This window comes from Drosophila sulfurigaster, chromosome 2L, assembly GCF_023558435.1.
Source record: "Drosophila sulfurigaster albostrigata strain 15112-1811.04 chromosome 2L, ASM2355843v2, whole genome shotgun sequence".
In the NCBI taxonomy this organism is placed as follows: domain Eukaryota; kingdom Metazoa; phylum Arthropoda; class Insecta; order Diptera; family Drosophilidae; genus Drosophila; species Drosophila sulfurigaster.
This window is the reverse complement of record NC_084881.1, coordinates 5,297,710-5,318,615: the sequence shown is the minus strand read 5'-3', so window position 1 is coordinate 5,318,615 and position 20,906 is coordinate 5,297,710. Positions and strand designations below refer to the sequence as shown.

The following is a 20,906-nucleotide window of genomic DNA, read 5'->3' as shown; positions in this document are numbered from 1 at the left end:
TTTTTTGATTTGCGGGGGCGGAAGTGGGCGTGGCAAAAATTTGAAACAAACCTGATCTGTGTGCAAACATAACAAATGCTGTCGAAAAAAAAATATAGCTCTATCTCTTATAGTCTGTGATATCTAGGTGTTCATACGGACAGACACACAGACACACAGACGGACAGACGGACATGGCTAGATCGTCTCACCTGTTGACGCTGATCATGAATATATATACTTTATGGGGTCGGAGATGCCTCTTTCTACCTGTTACATACATTTTCTGTCGGCACAAAGTTATAATACCCTTCTACCCTATGGGTAGCGGGTGTAAAAATAGTGGTGGTAAAAAATGTCCCGTGCGCGATGTCCCGTGCGAATTTACTTCAAATTGAATTAAAAAAAAAATACAAGTCGTTTTTGAAAAAAATTATAATCTTCTTAATGAGGCATCAATGCACAAACATTTAAAATTAGTTGCATTAAAATATTGCCTTTGGATTAGCTGAAATTTGCGTTTGAATTGGTTGACCTCTTAAACCACTTCCGTTTTGTGTCCCGTGCGAATCACTTGACTTCTGCAATTATCTTCTAAATGAAAAAATACCCATCATCAATCTTTGCACCAATGAAAGAGCTAATAAAATGCTGTACATTAAGCGTTTCAGTTGAAAAAAAAAACGTTTCCTTTTTGCCGTGTTTTTACTTTGAACGCGTACGAGTGTCCCGTGCGCGATTTTGGAAATGCCCATATGTAATGATAATATATGTAATATTAACACTTAGTTCTTATTTACCCTATTGTGTTTTTAATAGTTCTTTCGCATATATATGCTTATTACATTTGTACGATTTTCTGTATTTAAATTTGTAGGCACAAATTTCTAACTTAATTCTTCATATATTATAATAAGTAATTTATCGAGAGGAATGCAAACTTTACTTATTACCTAAAAAAGCGAAAAACGGACAAAATTAATGTAAACATTCTATTTTTTTTAAAGTAAATTTAATGTAGACTTAGTTGATAATATTTATATTGATTATTATCTCTTAGCTCTTATTTACCTTCTTGTTTTGTCATTGACATGTATTTCATGTTTGCATAAAACTTTCTCTAATGGTTTGTTATTTTATAATTTTATAAAAATATGTATTCATAATATTTTTATAAAATTTGTACTGATTTTCCGTATTTTTCCGTATTTGAATTTCGAAGAACAAATTTCTAACTTTATTCTTGATATATAATAATAATAGGAATGCTATATTCGAGAGGAATTAGGTTAGTAATAGATGCAAGAATTATTTATAATGTAAAATAGTAGCAATCCGAAACAATTAATGAATAAATAACATTTATTAAAAAGAAAGTCAATTTAAAAGACAATAAGTATTTTAGTATTTACCTTTATTTATAATTATTATTATTATTTATTTATTTATTATTTACTGTGGCGATGCATTTTCGTGTCACGACGAGCACGAAGATTCGCTCGCATCTTTATAATTGACCGTCTTTGACTCTTTATGTGTGTGTAAATATGTTGGTTTGTTTGTTAACGTTGCTTTTGCCTTCGCTGTTTCCGTTTTCGCTTTTCATTGCAGGTGCCATAAAACTTTGCTAGCATTTCACAATTTGCGCGCAGCTGTTTCGCTACTTCTACTGGCCGTTAATAGTCTCGAGCTGGCCAGAAGTCTGCTGCCCCAACGCAATGTCGACCAGCTGAACCTGCTCTTTGACTCGACGCCCATGGAGCTGAATGTTATGATTGTCATCGGTGCTGGCGCCGTGTGGAACGCTCTGGCCGCCATTCTGTTGACAATTATGCTAATGTGCTATCATCGCCTGCTCGAGCGCAAAAAAGTGACAGGTGCGTATCCTATCTATGTGTTGCAATGAGTGTCTGATAGTCTGATAGTCTGTGTGTCTGATAGTTTGATAATTTGCTGTCAGGAAAATTAATCAAAGGTCGTCTCATTTCTTAGTCTTTTTGTATGGCAGCATTGCCGTGGAACTGTTGATTTTCATCTTGCGAATCTATGAATTGGCCGAGGTGGCATACTATGAGGATTTCTTCGAACTGGAATCCAGTCTGGCCACCATCTCTGTACTGAGTTTATTGACATTGGCGATATTTGATGGCTTCACAATATATAAAGAGGTGAGTTCATGTTGTCGAATGTGTTTAGGTGTTTACAATGTCATCTCAGACATTTTAGATAATAATTGAAGCATTGCATTTACTCGAAGTTCGCAATCAACATATTTTAGTACTCGATCAGCTGAAATTTTGAAATTCTAAAGGGTGGGCAAACGAAAATAGCAAATGGGCAGTCTGAAAAGTAAAAAAATTTGAAAAATTTTGAAATTTGGCAAAAATTTAAGACTTCGAAAGTTGGGCAAACGATGAATTTGTATGAACAATCAAAAAGTTGAAAACTTTCAAATTTTTCAAAATTTTGAAATTCTGAGATATGGGCAGACTTGAAAACACTTGAGGCTACCGTTGTAGAGCTTTAGTTTTCATAATTTCGAGGTGTGGGCGATCGAGTTTGAGTCATTCATGACGAAAAATGTCAAAATTTTCCAAAATTCAAAATTTCGAAAACGAAAAATTTTTTCGAAAAACTAAAAGATGGGCAAACATGGGCAAACGATTTTAAAGCGATTTCCGCAAAAAAATTTTGAAAAAAAAAATTTTTGAATTTTCGAAAAAAAAAAAAAATTTTCATAATTTCGAAACTAAGGGTGGGCAAAAAAAAATTTTTCGTGGGCAAACATGGGCAAACGATTTAAAGCAATGGGCACCAATTTTTTTGAATATCTCAAATCACTTGACCCAGCTTCTCTGAGCTCTACTTTTGTATAGGCGAACAGTTAACTGGGCTGCCACTGCGCCAAATAGTATGCAACAGTATTTGCAATAAATAATATTTCAACGGCATTGCGGACGCAAGTTAACTGTATTCAACTCCCTTCCACTTTTTTGTTCCTTGTCTGCCCTCCCAAGCCTTTTCTCACCTAGTTCACTATTCCCCACGCCATGTGTAAACGTGTAAACGCGTTCACGTTGTGCAGCCAAAAAGAATTCCACATTTTAGCACATCATTAAATGTATCTTTTGTGTATGTGTGTGAGAGTCTACTGATGAGGATGCACACAGCTTTAGAAGTCTGGTGGTATTTCTATGCTAGTAACTGTGACTTGAATGTACCATAGCTACACAGTATATCTCTACTATTTTACTTGAAATGATTAAATTTACTCTTTTAAAGTCTGTATGTATTATATGTTTCGACTATGACGATGATTTTAAGTTTTTGAAAGTTTTCATTTCTGTTAGAAATTTGTTTACTATTTTATCCCATTGTTAGTCTAATCTTAACGAAGTTATTCTTTAAAGTCTTTTACGTTATGTTTCTACTAAACGACAAATTGAAGCTTAAAAGTTTTACTTCCGTTAAGAATTTGCTTATTACACTATTTAATCATTACATTAGTAATGTACCATTTTTTTAAGCGCTGTTTCTTACAAAAATTTTTGCTTTAATTTTTTTTTTGTTACTATTTCCGTGTCAAATTTAGGGTCATAAAGGTCCCCAAAAGGTTCGCTCTAAAATTAGAACTTATATTAAAGTTATTGATATAAAAAATTGTTTATTTGATTGTTTGAATTGGAGTATTCCAAAACTTATCAAAGTGATTTGAAGTCTTTATCGAAATATTTCGAGGTTTGACGGTTTCAACTTTTATTAAGAATTTCTTTAGATTTATTAATTAAATTAGCAATGTTCCCTTAAATTATTTATTTATAAATGTGTTTTGTTGTGTGAGTATCCATTCTTAGTCTAATCTGATATTAGCTGACTGGAATGCCTATTAAAAGATTGTTGCTTACTTTGAATATGAAACCTTGGCAGTGCAATCACAAAGTGCGCCAGTAAAGTGGGCGCCATATATCACACTTAAGATTATGACCACCAGGCCAGTCGGTGCCTCAGCAGCAGCATCAGCAGCAACAACAACAATAATATCAACAAGCAGACGTGCCAGGAGCTGAGTCTGAACTTGAAACCAGGCCAGACAAAAGAGAGAGAGATGCCGTGTGGCACTTGAATATAATTGTGGCAATTACAAAAACACTTTGAAGAGACACACCCATACAGAGAGCTAGTCTGGCTGTGTTGGCACTTCACTTAATTAAACTCAAAATTGTTGATATTGTAATATTTATGCTCTGCGCTCTCCTTACGACTCACCTTCTTCCTCTAGTAAAAGTAACCACATTTTCTACTTACCTATCTGCCTATGTAGCAATCTAGAGATGCGTTTAATGCGGAATCTTTCACCACTTCCAACAGAATGGCACAAAACGAGTCACGTATAAAAGACACTTCAATTTTATTAACTAACGGTCGTGTTTACGGGTTTGCACAGATTTCACGCTGAGAATCTCTACATTTCCATGTGTGATTTTCATATCGCTATATTTATATGTTTCTCATGTTTTAAAATTGCATAAAACCTTTTCTAATGGTTCTTTTTCTTTGAATTTAGAGGCACAAATTACTATTTTAATTCTTCATATATTATTATTATAATATAACAATTTATCGAGCGGAATGCAAACTTTACTTAATACATGAAAACCGAAAATCTGATAAAATTAATGTAAAACTCTATTTTTGTAAGTAAATTTAATGTACACTAAGTTAATAATATATGTAATGATAATATATGTAATATTAACACTTAGTTCTTATTTACCCTATTGTGTTTTTAATAGTTCTTTCGCATATATATGCTTATTACATTTGTACGATTTTCTGTATTTAAATTTGTAGGCACAAATTTCTAACTTAATTCTTCATATATTATAATAAGTAATTTATCGAGAGGAATGCAAACTTTACTTATTACCTAAAAAAGCGAAAAACGGACAAAATTAATGTAAACATTCTATTTTTTTTAAAGTAAATTTAATGTAGACTTAGTTGATAATATTTATATTGATTATTATCTCTTAGCTCTTATTTACCTTCTTGTTTTGTCATTGACATGTATTTCATGTTTGCATAAAACTTTCTCTAATGGTTTGTTATTTTATAATTTTATAAAAATATGTATTCATAATATTTTTATAAAATTTGTACGATTTTCCGTATTTTTCCGTATTTGAATTTCGAAGAACAAATTTCTAACTTTATTCTTGATATATAATAATAATAGGAATGCTATATTCGAGAGGAATTAGGTTAGTAATAGATGCAAGAATTATTTATAATGTAAAATAGTAGCAATCCGAAACAATTAATGAATAAATAACATTTATTAAAAGAAAGTCAATTTAAAAGACAATAAGTATTTTAGTATTTACCTTTATTTATAATTATTATTATTATTTATTTATTTATTATTTACTGTGGCGATGCATTTTCGTGTCACGACGAGCACGAAGATTCGCTCGCATCTTTATAATTGACCGTCTTTGACTCTTTATGTGTGTGTAAATATGTTGGTTTGTTTGTTAACGTTGCTTTTGCCTTCGCTGTTTCCGTTTTCGCTTTTCATTGCAGGTGCCATAAAACTTTGCTAGCATTTCACAATTTGCGCGCAGCTGTTTCGCTACTTCTACTGGCCGTTAATAGTCTCGAGCTGGCCAGAAGTCTGCTGCCCCAACGCAATGTCGACCAGCTGAACCTGCTCTTTGACTCGACGCCCATGGAGCTGAATGTTATGATTGTCATCGGTGCTGGCGCCGTGTGGAACGCTCTGGCCGCCATTCTGTTGACAATTATGCTAATGTGCTATCATCGCCTGCTCGAGCGCAAAAAGTGACAGGTGCGTATCCCATCTATGTGTTGCAATGAGTGTCTGATAGTCTGATAGTCTGTGTGTCTGATAGTTTGATAATTTGCTGTCAGGAAAATTAATCAAAGGTCGTCTCATTTCTTAGTCTTTTTGTATGGCAGCATTGCCGTGGAACTGTTGATTTTCATCTTGCGAATCTATGAATTGGCCGAGGTGGCATACTATGAGGATTTCTTCGAACTGGAATCCAGTCTGGCCACCATCTCTGTACTGAGTTTATTGACATTGGCGATATTTGATGGCTTCACAATATATAAAGAGGTGAGTTCATGTTGTCGAATGTGTTTAGGTGTTTACAATGTCATCTCAGACATTTTAGATAATAATTGAAGCATTGCATTTACTCGAAGTTCGCAATCAACATATTTTAGTACTCGATCAGCTGAAATCTTTATTTAGTTTCGTTTATTTTTCCAAATTTCATAATTTTACATTTTTTACTTACTCTGTTATTTTTAAACACAATTAATTGCCTCAGCTTGGGCTGACATACAAATCAAAAGTAAATCACGCCGCCGAAATTTGTAGCTGCAGTACTACGATGAACTGCATTCGTTTGCCTTAACGGTGAAATTCCCGTGCATAAAAGAGAAACGCTGATTATAAGTACACAGTAGGAAATGTGCTTATAGAACCCCAGTAGAAAATTTAGTTCGCCCGCCAACACATAGTAAGCCCTTAAGTATTTAATCAATAAGAACTCAAATTTCGACAAAGTAAAACAGTCATCAAGAGCAGGAAGTTAACAGGAAAATCAATATTAAAAGAAACTTCTTTCTTTGCATAAAATATATCTGCATAATTTGCTTGCAGTTTGATTTTACAAATCTCTTTAACAAATCAACATATTAAGTATATGCTTCTACATAAAATTACGTAGTTCAATATTTAAACAGTTGAAATAAGCGGAAAGCGCGGTCGAAGGAATTCTGCAGTGGGTTTCAGCTTGTGTGTCTCCTCATGCTTGACATTATTTCCGCTTGAGACCGGAAATCCAAAGTTGCCACATAGGACATTCCTACAAGCTCAACTCGCTGCACAGATACTCAGCAATAGGAAAATGGGGAGCGACTACCACAGCAACGTCAACAACAGTAACAGTAGCAAAAACAAAAACAACAACATCAACAGCAATAATAATAATAAGTAGGAAGCACTAGAAGAGGCACAGAGCAATAAGCGCTGGAAAGTAGCAAAGCAAATAAAAACATTAAAGTTACATTAGACGATTTTGCTGCTTACCTTTTTGGCTATGCAAAGAAACTCAGCAGAGCTCGACTCCGGTAAGAAGACAACGGCAGCTGCTTGTGGCAACTGTGACAGCAGAGCATGGCCAGTGCAGCAGCATAAAACTTACAGTTTACGGTTGTTTATATACATATTTGCCAGTGCTTGCTAAGGCCGTCGGTTAGTTGAGGGTTGAGGCTGTGTTGCAGAGTTGCCGAGTTGCCGTGCTGCAAGGCTAAACGGATCGGCGGGGTGGGCGCAAAGTTGGACCTCGACTTCTTCTGCTCGTCATTGTTATGCAGCCAAATGCACTAATGCTGTTGCATGTGATAGTAGGATACTAGCACATAATAGCTGTAATGCTGTGTGTGAATAAGTTGGCAGAAAAATGTGCATATCAAATATTAATCAAGAGTAGGCAAGAGTAGAAAAGTAGAAAGTACTTAGTGGCACAAACTTGTGGAATGTGGGCGTATTGCAAGGGTTGACAAGTAGAAACTTTGATTTTTAATTCAATGTTTCGTTCAGGAAAGTAATACACTAATTTAAGAAATATTTAGTGTACATCAAGAAATTGTCAAGCCGAAGGTGTAGAGTATTTCGAATATTTCAAAAATTACATTTAAACTGATTATATCCGCTACCCATAGGGTATAAAGGAATTATAATCTGCAGGAAATGCATGTAAAATGCATACATGAAATTGAATTAAAGTTGTAATTTTTATACCCGCTACCCATAGGGTAGAAGGGTATTATAACTTTGTGCCGGAAGGAAATGTATGTAACAGGTAGAACGAGGCATCTCCGACCCTATAAAGTATATATATTCTTGATCAGCGTCAACAGTCGAGACGATCTAGCCATGTCCGTCTGTCCGTCTGTGTGTCTGTGTGTCTGTCCGTCTGTCCGTCCGTCCGTATGAACATCTAGATCTCAGAGACTATAAGAGATAGAGTTATAATTTTTTTTCGACAGTATTTGTTATGTTTGCACGCAGATCAAGTTTGTTTCAATTTTTTGCCACGCCCACTTCTGCTCCCGTAAATCAAAAAAATCGAATAACAAGCGTAATTTAAAAGCTAGAGTTGCGGATTTTGGTATACACGATAATAACTATAGTATTTGTGATCCCTGAAATGTTGGTTGCGATCAGATAAAAATTGTTATTAAAGAAATACTTTTGTATGGGCAAAAACGCCTACTTACTAGGGGTTTGAGTTGCTTTGGCTACCAATCTGGTATATTGTGCCGTCTAAGGTATATTTTGAATGCGGTACTACACCGATATACCAAATATACCATTTGGTATATATTTTTTTTAGTATTTTTAGTATATTTGCTATATTTTTTATAATAATACCCCAAAATATATTTTTAGTATTTTTGTAGTATAATTGGTATGTTTTGAGAATAATACCGCAAAATATATTGCTTTTATTCAAAATGGGTTGCGGGTATCTCACAGTCGAGCACACTCGACTGTAGCTTTCTTACTTGTTTAAGAAAAACTTGTTTATGGTTTATGGTAGTTCTAAGGGGATAATCTGGTATGTTTAGTATATTGTGGTATATTTCGAATGTAGTACTATATTAATATATAAAATATATCATTTGGCATATTTTTATTTTTTGGTATTTTAATTTGGTATATTTAACAAATAATACCGCACCGGGTCAATCTGGTGTGTTTAGTACATTGTGGTATATTTCGAATATAGTACTATATTAATATATCAAATATATCATTATATTTTTTTTCGGTATATTTAAAAAATAATACTGCACTGTAGCTTTTGTTGTTTGTTGTAACTTGTTTTTACTTAAATAATGTAAATTTTTTATCTGAACAATCTCAATTGTAAATAAGGGAAAACGACAAATTATAGTTGAATGTAATTTGTTTTGTATAAATTGACCTCCATCCAATTATTTCCTTTTAGAAAAACAACGAGGGCCGCAAAAATTATGCGAGTTTGGCAGGCTTCCCAATGTTAACTTAACATTGCTATACACACATACCAACGTGCCAAAGTGATTGTTAACATTGACATGAGCATGGGTAAACCTTCGTATGCATCCTTAATTCAATCTTTGCCTTATTGATTATTCTTTGCTAAATTTATGTGCTAGCATGCTCGACATGCTTTTTTCCGTTCGGTTTCGGTTTCTGTTTCTGTTCCCCTCTCCTCGTTGGCACTTGTTTCAACTTTTCCTTTTGAGATATTCACACACATGTCGTATGAGTAATATTCAAACATCAAATCAATGCCAGCTGAGGCTAAAAAGTCAAATGGAAGACAAACTTTGGTTTCCTAGAAACCTTACCACTTCTCATTTTCAGCCCCACTACTTTCAAAACGTTTATAAAGAGAGAAAACTATGTAAATTCGTGCACTCACATAGAATACGCCTTGAAGTATGCTGTACATTTGTAAGTGCTGTTCTGTGAGGTGATTGCAAAAGTTTCTTATGAAGAGGGCAAATGCACTCAGTACTCAGTGAAGGGATCCGATAGCGACCGAAAGGCAGAGTCATAGACTATAGCGTACAATTGAGCGTTGGGCATTTGTCAACATTACCATTCCGCTTCCCTTGTCCCAGCCGCATTCATAAAGCTGAAGTACCGGAAACTCCGGCACTGACAAAATGCCGCTTCACGTGCTTCGCTTATTTGCCTTTACCGACGCCGTTGTCTCTGCTTGGGAGTCGAGATAGAAGACCCAACCTAATTTGGGATCCGCCATGCAGTGCATAATTTTAATAAAGGAAGTTTGCGGCGTGGCTGGGGGCGTGGCGACTACTGCCTCTAAAATGCGGAATGACGGCCAGGGGTGTGAGCAAATAATGCCATGCAACGTTGAACACAAAATCCGAAAATACAAACAACTAGGAAGGGGTGCACGGGTGGGTATACCCGACTAGGCGATACTCTTTGCTGCTGACAGAAACAAAACATCAACATTTATTTGTTATCGAAATGAAGTGTCAAATTCAACTATAATATTATACATAGGAACAAAGTATTGGTCAATGTATTGACAACTTTTGAAGATCTCGACAAATTATATCTACTAACATGTTTATCCAATATTATTAACTTGAAATAACAGCAATCACAAAATGGTTAAAAATACATATATTTAAAGTTCTCTTAAATTGATTTGTGCATGCATAAGCCTTCAATCGCAGGGTATTGTAATACAAGAAGCACGAGATGTTCTTGTTGTTATTGTTGCTGTTGTTAGTGCAAAGCGGATGTCGAGTTAGGCGGCAAAGTGCAACGGGGGAGTGGCGGAGAAATGCAGTTTGCATTTGCATTTTGGCAGAGCGTGCGCGTAAAATTAGTTGAGCAAATAGCCGAGCAGGCGGAGAGAAAGTAAAGCGTCGCTGACGATGACAATACAAAAGGTTTATTTAATTTAACAAGGGATTAGCCCGTTTCGTGGGGGGTAAGCGGGGGAAGGACTGGTGAAAGATGTGATGGGAGCATTGCAGTTGGATTTTAATATGTTTACATTTTAATTGAGGTTAAGAGCAGATTTGCTCCGCTTTCGCTCTAAGTCTTTTGGTGCTCGGCAAATATTTTATTTATGTCAGTTTGCCAAAGCGTTTGCATACTTCAAGGCGTTGCGTGCTTGACCGCATGCCGAGTGCCACAAAAACGACTGCTTTAGTGACGCTTAAGTGCAACAAATGCCACAACATCTGCCACGCTGAGTAAAACTGGCAATCTGCTGCATTTGCAGCAACACTCGCAACAACACAACAACAGCAACAACTGCGACACGAACTCAACAAAAGGCTAGCAAAGAAAAGCCAAACGACTGCCGAGACGAAGTGCCATTGTTAAGGCGTTGAGCAGTATACAAAACGTGTTGCATTCCAAAAAACAACACAAAAAAAAAAAAAAACAAGCTAAATTCTTGGTTTTTTTGTGATACACTATTAAATACCGTGTAAGGGGAATGAAATAACAAAAGACTTTAAAAAAGAATAATAAAACAAAACAAAAATAACAAATGAAGCAATATTTTGTTAAATACTATTTCAGTATAAATAAAAAAATTGGAGAGATTAGTTAGTGTTTCAATTAAGTTTAAATAGTACAGTTATACAAATAGTAATTCTCAATATTATCTTTAGTATCAAATTGCAAATAACCCTTCATAATACCCTATTACAGGGTATAGCATAGCATTACAAGTGGCAGTAACACATGCAAGACGAGGCTGCAAAATGTCATCTTGTCTTTTTGCTTGTGGCACCAGATGAGAGTGGAAAGTATGGGAAGGTGTCAGTGAAATCTGTTGGCGAAACTTAAGACCAGTTGCTAAGATGCTTTTGAGTTATGGTCCAGTTTCTGCTTGGCTTTTGTTTTCTTTTTTGGCCTGCGGAATGCGCAAAAACACGTTCAAGTTATGTGAGCCTGTCACTTCAAGCAAGGACTTCATTCAAGTCTCGTCTTTCTTAGTTTAATTTACATACTTGCATATTTTGCTTAAAATTTAAATTACAGCGCTATCGGGATGACTATCTGGATAATTATGATCGCATCGGCTATAAGCATTCAATCGCCACGTTCTATTCAAAGACCTGCTTCTGGTGGCTAACTCCTCTGCTCTGGCTTGGCTATAAGGAACCTCTTGAGCTGGAAGATCTTGGACATATGCGATTGGAAGATAGTGCAAGGGCACACTATGATCGATTTTTGTATATCTACACGGAGAAAGTGGTGAGTTCTTTCGATTTTATTATTGTTTTTATACCTGATACCCATAGGGTAGGGTGATTAACGTCAACAGGCAAGATGATATAACTACATATATCCGTCTGTCTTTTTGTCTCCTCCTCTGGATATCCAAAAAAAAAAATCAAATAGCAAACGTGAATGTTGGAACAAACAATAATAACTATAGTATTTATGATTCCTGAATGCGACCAGATGAAAATTGTAAAAGTTATTCGTATTCTTTTGTATTGAAAAGACGTCTACTACAATCGAGACTTTGTTGCTGACAATCTGGTATATTTTGTGGTCTATGGTATTTTTTGAATGTGGTATATCACTATATCAAATATAGCTTTTCGGTATACTTCATTATTTTGGCGGTTGATTAATTTGGTATATTTTTGGTTCAAGAGGTTATATTGACAATGAGTAGCTTATAGCCTTCGGTATATTTCAGTACTTTTGCGGTATATTAATTTAATATATAGGATGCGCCATCTAGACAGGGCCTATTGAAATGTTTAATAACTCCGCCATTTTTCAGCCTATTTTGACAAGCCAGCCAGATTCTGAAACGTCAGCCTATGCCATTTTAGACATGGATCGACTCACAGCAAGAAATCGGGCAGAAATTGTAGCGCTGTACATCGAAAGCAATCGTTCAATTGCAGAGCAAGTTCCCGGGACGCGTTGTGTCAAAAAAGGGTCATTTGGATTGGCCTCCTCGTTCGCCGGATTTGACGGCACCGGACTTTTTTCTGTGGGGCTACTTGAAGAGTAAGGTGTATGTCAGCAAACCGAAGACTATTAAACAACTAATATCAAAGCGGAAATTGCTGCTATTACGCCCGAAATGTTGTCAAATACAATGCGAAATGCTCAAATGTTTCTAATAAAGGCGGTCATTTGATCGATATTGTATTCTGAGTGAATTGTCAATAAATGGCATTCTATACCCTAAATTAATTCTGTTTAATTTTCCAAAATGGGCCAAGAAATTGAGGAGTTATTCAACATTTCATTAGGTCCTGTCTATATGGCGCACCCTGTACTTTTAGAGCTTTTAATAGCTATTATCGCACAGTCGAGTGTCTGCAGCATTCAATCTTGTTAATTAACCATTTTTAAAGACTTAACTATTATTTTGATTGATTTTCTTAATGAAAATGTATACAATGCACTTACTTACACTTCTCAGTAGCAAAGAGAATTTCAGCTTCTTTGTGGATATGGAGGTTTCTCTGTGTTTATAAATACTTACAACAATAAATATTATAAATGCATGTGTTCGTTGCATGTTAAACACATTAAATGAAAACTGAACGCATTAAGCGTCATTTAATTAAAAAGCATGCATTTTTTATATAAATAATTAAATGCTCCAGGCCAAAAACGGTTACAATTGAGTCTTCGGCTTTGGCCTGGCCGAGCAGGAAAACTGGGAATGCTTCTGACGTTGCGGCAGACGCTGACTCTGTTGAAATTCCATTAAGAAAATATTGTATTTCATTTGCAAAAAAGCACAACAAGCAAATTGCTTAATTATTTATTTAAATGCAACTCTGCTGTTAGCCAAGAGCAATAAATTATCAATGCAAATAAAATAAAAATTTAAATACGGGAATGGGGCTGGAGACTTTGCAATTTGCTAGATAACAAAATGAAACTTAATTCGAAGTACATTTATATGGTTGTTTGTATACATTGTCGACAATGAAGAGGAATTTTACATAATAAAAATACTATATTATAAAATAATAATACTATTTTATAGCAATGGATATGTGCAATATTTGGTGTAGCATGTTTTCTTGCTATATTATAAGTACAGGGCATGAGTTAGTCGTTCACTTCTGGTCTACGACTTTCTTATGCGGTGTTGTTGACTTTAATTTATATGCAGCATTTTATGCAATTTTAATGATAAAGAGACAGCAAAGCAGCCAAATAGCGTCTGGTATTTATGTTCCTATTAATTGCTGCGCGTATTCGAAATGTGGATTGTCAGCTGACTTTTAACTGAATTCATTCATTGATTATTTCGAATATAGTATTATTAAGAAAGAGTGTACATATTTAAATATCTACTAGCTTTTATCACTCTGAGGATAAAGACATTATGGCAAGCTTGTGCGTAAGTCCAACAGACTTATGTGTTTATTAACTGCATTATGTCAGATCGTTAATCATGTTTATACTCGTATTTGTATTAATATTTATAACACTGATTTATTTATAGACTTTTATTTTTCAATCTTTTGCAGAAAAAATCGAGTGTGCCGCCATCTTTGTGGTATTGCTATATAAAGAACAGTTGGCGCATGTTTGCATTGGGCGGCATTTTAAAGTTGGCCGGTGATTTATTTGCATTGATTGGTCCTCTTGCCATACAGCAAATAGTGCAATATATTGAGGGACTCTATGCGGCGGCCCAGGAGCACGAACAGGAGACCCAAACTGGAATGGGTAACCCTAATGCGGCCACAGATGTTGCTGCTGATGATGTTTACTATGACAGTATGGGTATTGGCATTGGCGATGTGAGAATTTACTATGCCAGATGGTTGGATTTGTTAACAAATGGCTGGAGCATTGCTTGGCTCGTATTGTTGGCCGCATTGGCACAGGCCGCATTGTCACAGGCCTCCACGCATGTGCTCAATATGACGGGCATCAGGATTAAAACATCGCTACAGGGTCTAATTTATCGCAAAAGTTTGCTTCTAAATGCCAGCAGCGGTTGTGGCAACAATGCTGCTGATGTTCCTTCTGCCTATGCTGTGGACAGTGATGGTGATGATGGCAATCCTGCCGCAGTCCCTGCTACTCCTGTTACAGCTCCTCCGGCTGCTCCTGCTACTGCTGTTGCTGCTGATGTGCAACAAAATGGCGACATTAAGTTGACTCCCAATGATAAGCCTGCAGAGGTGGATGCCACACAACAAACGGAGCGTTCAGGCGGTGAGTGTTTGGATTTGTCTCTCTTCCCTTCTCTGTCCTACTCTCACTCACTCAGACCATGTCCTATATCAAACTCCGTCGTGTTTGACAGAGGTAAATGTGCGTTTGGTGTTAATTGAAAGTTTTACGGCTGAAGCGTTTGCCGCCAGCGACCTGGCCAAATGTCCATTTGTAATTGGCTTAAATGGGCGTGGCTATTCCTGGGCGCAATTGTTGTGCTTTCGACTAGCAGCTGCTGTTTGTTTTTAGATGCGATTAGAGCTGCTTTTTGTGTGTGTGCCCCGTAAAGACAAATTGCTTTTCGAGTGGCTTTGACCATGTCGAGCGGCCAAGTTTATTGCTCGACAGGTTTTATGACAGAACTCGATTGTTGTTACTACAGATTGATATACTTGGTGTGGTGCAAACTTACTAAGTTGATTGCAATCAGATGCCTATAAAAGCTAATGTACTTCTCTGCTTGTCCGTTTGAACAAAACCATATCAATGAAATGTTTACTCCAGTATATATTTTTATATACTGGATGCTTTACGTTTAATACTCACAAATGTCCAGTTTTTCATATTTTTAAAAGTTACACTAATATGTAGTAGAGTGATGGTTATTATAGTTTTCCATAATTCATTATTTTTATTGTAAAGCGTAAGGAGTCTCGTTATCTCGAGTTCTTCTTCTTGTTTACTGACTCCTTCGAGAACAATCGCACTATAGTTACGGTCTAAAAATTTCAATTTTCTAAATTTCAAGTTTCGCAAAAAGTGGTTAAAAGTGACACTTGTGACTATATGCAATTGATCAAGAATTAATTACTCTACGACACACAATAGGTTTCAAGGTCGGACTCACTTCCTATAGCTTTTCAAAGATGAGAATTCATAAAATATTGGCAGATTTTACAAGGCTCTCTTTAACATAATATTGCCAATACATTAAAACTATTTGACATCTTTATAATTAAGCCTCATAAAAAAATTTGAACAATTCATCGTATTTTTCCATTTATGACAAATTGAAAATTACCATGAAATACGCATTATTTCACCACATGTGTTTTTTTATTACTAGCAGCTTTGTTCAACAGCTGATTTTGGTATGCAATATTGATGGCCAGTCCGTTTCTTGTAGAATGCGATCAAAACCTCTGTGATATATTAACTTCTAAAAAATATATTGATGCCAAGAAAAGTGGTCGGCTGTGACCATAGTGCACTACGTTCAGCCTATATTGCTTTCTCGCTCGCACCTCGTCCTTACAGTATTTACCAACACTCCGGTTGTTAGGTTTTCTCTTTATACAATCGTTTCTTAACACTAACAATATTTTTAGCCTCTAATACTCATGCGAATTTAACCGTCGTATGAATTTAAACTTATCATATTAACTAAGTGATCTAATACGCGACTTTCTTGACTTTAACAAGTCCTCGTGTGCCCTATCAAGCATCAGATTAGGCATCATATCTTGCATTGCTTATCAAATTCAAATTCGTTTACTCAACTTCTTTTTTGCTATGACCTTTCGCGGCAGACACAATTATGGCTTCCTTTAACTCTGCAAGTACTATACTTATACATATATATTTACTTTTTTAAATACCACTCTTACGAACATATGATTCGTTAAGATGTACATAGCTTTAAATTGTAATTTTAAACTCATTTTTTATATTTCTATAATTCGTGATTTTTAGGGACATTGGGACATTGCCTATTTAACTGATTAAGTTGTAGATAACTTAAATAAATACTTGCGATTTCAAAATGTAATTTATTTGCATCTTATTTGCTGCATGCTTCACAGGCCTACATGATATTGGCGCCATCACGAATCACATGACGGAGGACACACTCAACATTATGCAATTCTTTTGGATCTCTCACTACGCCTGGGCTATACCATTCAAGGTTCGTATATCGGGAATTGGGGAATAATTTACGAGCATCTTGTGTGCCATTTTTGTATTTTTTGTTGCATTGAAATCTAATTTATATTGCTTGAACTTGTTGTCGTTTTCCTTAATGACACTGAATAGATTTATCTAATGTTGTAATTGGCTTTCTACAAAAGAGTTCTCGTAGATTGCAATGCATTTGATTTGTATTTTATTTGTGCAATTTCTTACACATTGCATGTGCATTTTATTTGCATTTGGCATTTAAATGTAAATATTTGATTATGCCTATTAAATACATTCGATATCAAGAGTTTAAGGATTTTTATGCAATTAAGCAAACATGGTAATGATTAAACTAAATGTTAACTCTTCTATAGATTTAAATGCTCGACTAGCAAGTGCGCCGTAATGAAATATTGAAATATAAAATAATATTTACATATTTTAAGAATAGTTAAAAAGAATCAATTAATATACCTAAAGTGAAAGCTATGGCAAAAAGTAGTTATAGTTTTAATGTACTCTTAGAGGGTATCATAAGAGCTCTCATGCATTCGAACTATGTGGCTTATAGACAGAGACACACACACACGCATAATTAATTAGTATTAAATGCGTTCGGCGTAATTAGCTATGGGGTTGTATTTACTTTAGTCCTGTGCTCTAGTCGAGTTACAGTTCCCAGTTTCCATTCGGACAACTCGCTCTGTCTCGAAATGAATTGATTTGTAAATGTTTTGGGCATAAGGCTGGGTTTGGGTCTGCGTCCTTTGCCAGGCTTAGGATTTGCGATGGCGACTGCTATGCTGCTATGTATCCTGGCAACAGCTGCATTATAATTTACTCGTTTGTATGCAGGTCGAATCGGATTTACCAGACAGTCAGACAGTCTGGCAGTCTGGCATAACATTTGGTTACTTGGGCTTATTGTGTAAAAAATTAATTAACATTTAAGTTGGCAGGTATTGGCTGCCTTTGGATTGTGTGTGGTCTAGATTGCTTATATAATATGTTATATCTTGCAAACTGAAAACTAGGACATATTGTTTTGGGGATTATTGAATTTGTGCATAATCAAAAGATATAACATACTACTGTACTTTAGAGTATGAGGTAGAAGCATTGTTGATATACTATGCGTTTGTCACTTTCTTAGTGGGAACTATAACAAAAATCACTAAGACTATTTATTTTTTATTGTTTTAAAGTTCACATTTTGAAAAGTTGGAAATAGAAGTTAGAGACCTCTAGTTACCTTAAATAGCTATTGTAGTACTAAATGAGTGTCGTTATAATTCCAATCATTTATAATGTCGCATTGTGCAGCCATGGATATCTTAAAGTCGGATACAGCCATAAAGGGCTTTCGAAAATGCTTAAGAAGCATGTATTATTGCTATAGATGTTCTTGTCAAATACGTTAGCTCTTAATCAGGCTATAGTCAGGAAGTTTCTGCTTTTGCTAGAAGCAATAATAATAGATTTTACATTTTTTGATTCTGCTGAAATATATTTTGATTATTAAATTGTAACTACTTTTTTGATGCTATATTATCTTTAAATCTGCTTTCCCTTCAGTCAAGTGTGCTCGTCTGTGAGATACCCGCTTCCCATTTAGAAAAAAGCAAAACAGTGCGGTTATATTATTAAAACATACCGAAATAATATACCACAAAAATACTAAAATGTACAAAAGGTTATATTTGGTATATTGATATAGTACCCCATTCAAAATATACCATAGAGTACTAAACATACCAAGTTGTCTGTTAAAACAATTGCAGTAAGTGATTTTGCCATACAAAATTATTACTTAAATATTTCTACAATGTTTATCTGATAAATCGTAAATACTTTAGTTATTATTGTACGTACTACGTATCGAAATTCTATTTGCGGAGGCGGAAGTGGGTGTGGCAATACATTGAAAGAAACTTGTTTTGCGTGTAAATATATCAATTGTTATATTATATCTCTATCTCAAATAGACTATTAGAGATAACTGTTATAAAAATGCACAGCGATTAAGGTTTAATTATGCTGATTAAAATATACATCGAATATTTAAGATAAGTATATTTATACTAGTCCGTATGGTGAAAAGTTGTAATCATGTTTCTGATTTTCATAGTAATAGTATTGATTTCAAAGTTCATAATGGGAAATCCTATTAGTTTGGAATATATAATTTTCTTATCGCGATGAGCGATGATAACATCAAGTATTCTTATTCTTTTCATATTTCTCGAAAGGTAGATTAGAGCTTAGTACAGATCGTATGACGAAGCTCGGGTGGCCATCTAGCAAGTTTTAAATGTATCGATGATTTTCAAATATTTTTGTTACATATTGGCTAAACCACGAATAGGTTTCTTGGAAGACGAATATTAGAAATATTTCCATAAATTCCCATCAATAAGAAACTGTTTAAGTGCTGTTTACACTAAATTAATTGAGATGAATGTATATAACTGTGTTATCAATTTTTATTTCCTACGTGTTAATCAAATCAGTTTAGCGCAGGGGACAAGCACTAATCCAAGGGGAAATCGAAGGTCATGAGCTTGCTTTGACTAAAAAAATAGCGTATTTATACCAGATCAATCGAGTGGAATTCTATAGTCGTGTTTCGGTTTTCAAAAGGAACAGTAACGAGTCGCAATGGCAATTCGATTTGCATTGAGTATAATTCTTGTTCTCGCTCAGCATAATTTCATGGAAGTGAGCTGTGGCAGTCTGGCTTCTGATGATCGTTACAAACTATATGGAAGCAAATATTATTATATTGAAAGCGCTCAGAAGGCGGATTGGAGCACGGCAGATAAGTTGTGCTCGTCTTCGGGTGGCCGTCTGTCAGGTCCCAATGTTGAACCTCAACTTGAGGATCATATTGCCAGCCTAACGACCAAGCCATCTTTTTTGGCAAAGCAACAGAATTACACCTGAAGAAATGAGGATCTTACTGCTAATGCCAGTAAGCGATGCTTGGTTTTCAGATGACTTCCGTCCACAATCTTGTGTTCAGCTATGGGAAAACAATGGAAGTTACGTTCGAGGTTATGTGGACTGTGCAAATTTGAGTTATTTCATTTGTGAACGGCTGTAAAATTGAAATTACAGTGACTAAAAACGAGAGCATTGAATATATGTACATAAATGTTTTTTATGCAAGGCGTCATTCAATGGCTTAATTCCAATAAAGTTTTTTGTAGAAGAGTAAATTTTTGAGCAAAGTATATGAATTTAGAAAACTGATTACGGTAAATAGTGCCAAAAATCGATAGTTTAACTTATCCATAAGCATAAAAAAAATTCGAAAAAAGCTGTTTTACCCAGCTACGCATTGAAATATTCCAAATGTATATGTTGAAAAGTTACCGACATATACTTAAGGCTATATTTGATATATCGATATAATATAATGTTCAAAATAGACAATACGGTCAAAATATGTTCGATTGCCAACCAGGACCCGACTACAGCGCTATCTCTTGTAGTCTTTTATATCTAGGTATTTATACGGAAATACAAATATTTCAGAAAGTTATTTTTTATATGTAATTTAGTAAAGCAATAAAATTTAAAATGGGAATATTTTATCGAAAGTAAAGTGGTGTCATTTCCAATTTCAGAGATTATTAAATCTATCTATTATTAAACCTATCTGAGAAACTTGCTCGGTGTTGGCATAAAATTGACAGGGCAGACACTTGAAGTGCACATGTTGCTCGATTATAGCATGCAACGAGTTCTGATGATGCCGACGACAACGCTGGTTATGACGTGGCTTCAATTGCTTGAGCTCGACGGGTTCAAAGACTCTGGTGACCGTCAGATTGCCGCGCTCGAGATAGTTGAGGCGGTGACAGCAAATGTTTTACCTGTAGCCCGCGTTAGGTTCCTGCAGCTTGGCCTGGTCGATGTTCTCGCGATACTTCAGCTGTTAACTGGTCGACACCCATTTGCCTTGCGTATGCTGCTCCTCGACAGGTTCATCCCAGCTCGGCAAGATGCGTTCGAGATGTGTATACTCTTTGTAGCTGACTTTTTGGGTTTGTAAAATTTCAAGGGCTCGCGCATCGCTTTCAGAAGCAGATCGCAATGCCAGCCCTGCTCGTCTTTTGTAGTAATGAAGTAAATATTATTTTTTCAACTTTAAGCTTTTCAATTCAGTTCATGTTGAATTTTAAGTCGGAAATATTTAGATTAATTATTGTATTTAAAACCTTTAATA

At 35.3% G+C, this 20,906-nt stretch overlaps 1 protein-coding gene across 3 annotated transcripts in view; it reads left to right on the top strand.

The window, feature by feature from the left end:
* Nucleotides 1-20,906, top strand: part of LOC133850228 (ATP-binding cassette sub-family C member Sur) — a 62,192-nt gene that overhangs the window by 10,147 nt on the left and 31,139 nt on the right. For 2 of the 3 annotated variants that reach the window (XM_062286267.1, XM_062286269.1), the window contains exons 1-3: nucleotides 11,615-11,818; nucleotides 14,080-14,776; nucleotides 16,579-16,682. In XM_062286267.1, the coding sequence (XP_062142251.1) occupies nucleotides 11,753-11,818; nucleotides 14,080-14,776; nucleotides 16,579-16,682 (867 nt within the window). In that variant the 5' untranslated portion in view covers nucleotides 11,615-11,752. Of the gene's footprint in view, nucleotides 1-1,590; nucleotides 1,857-1,971; nucleotides 2,148-11,602; nucleotides 11,819-14,079; nucleotides 14,777-16,578; nucleotides 16,683-20,906 lie in introns of those variants that run through there. The other variant, XM_062286270.1, reaches the window with a different exon arrangement.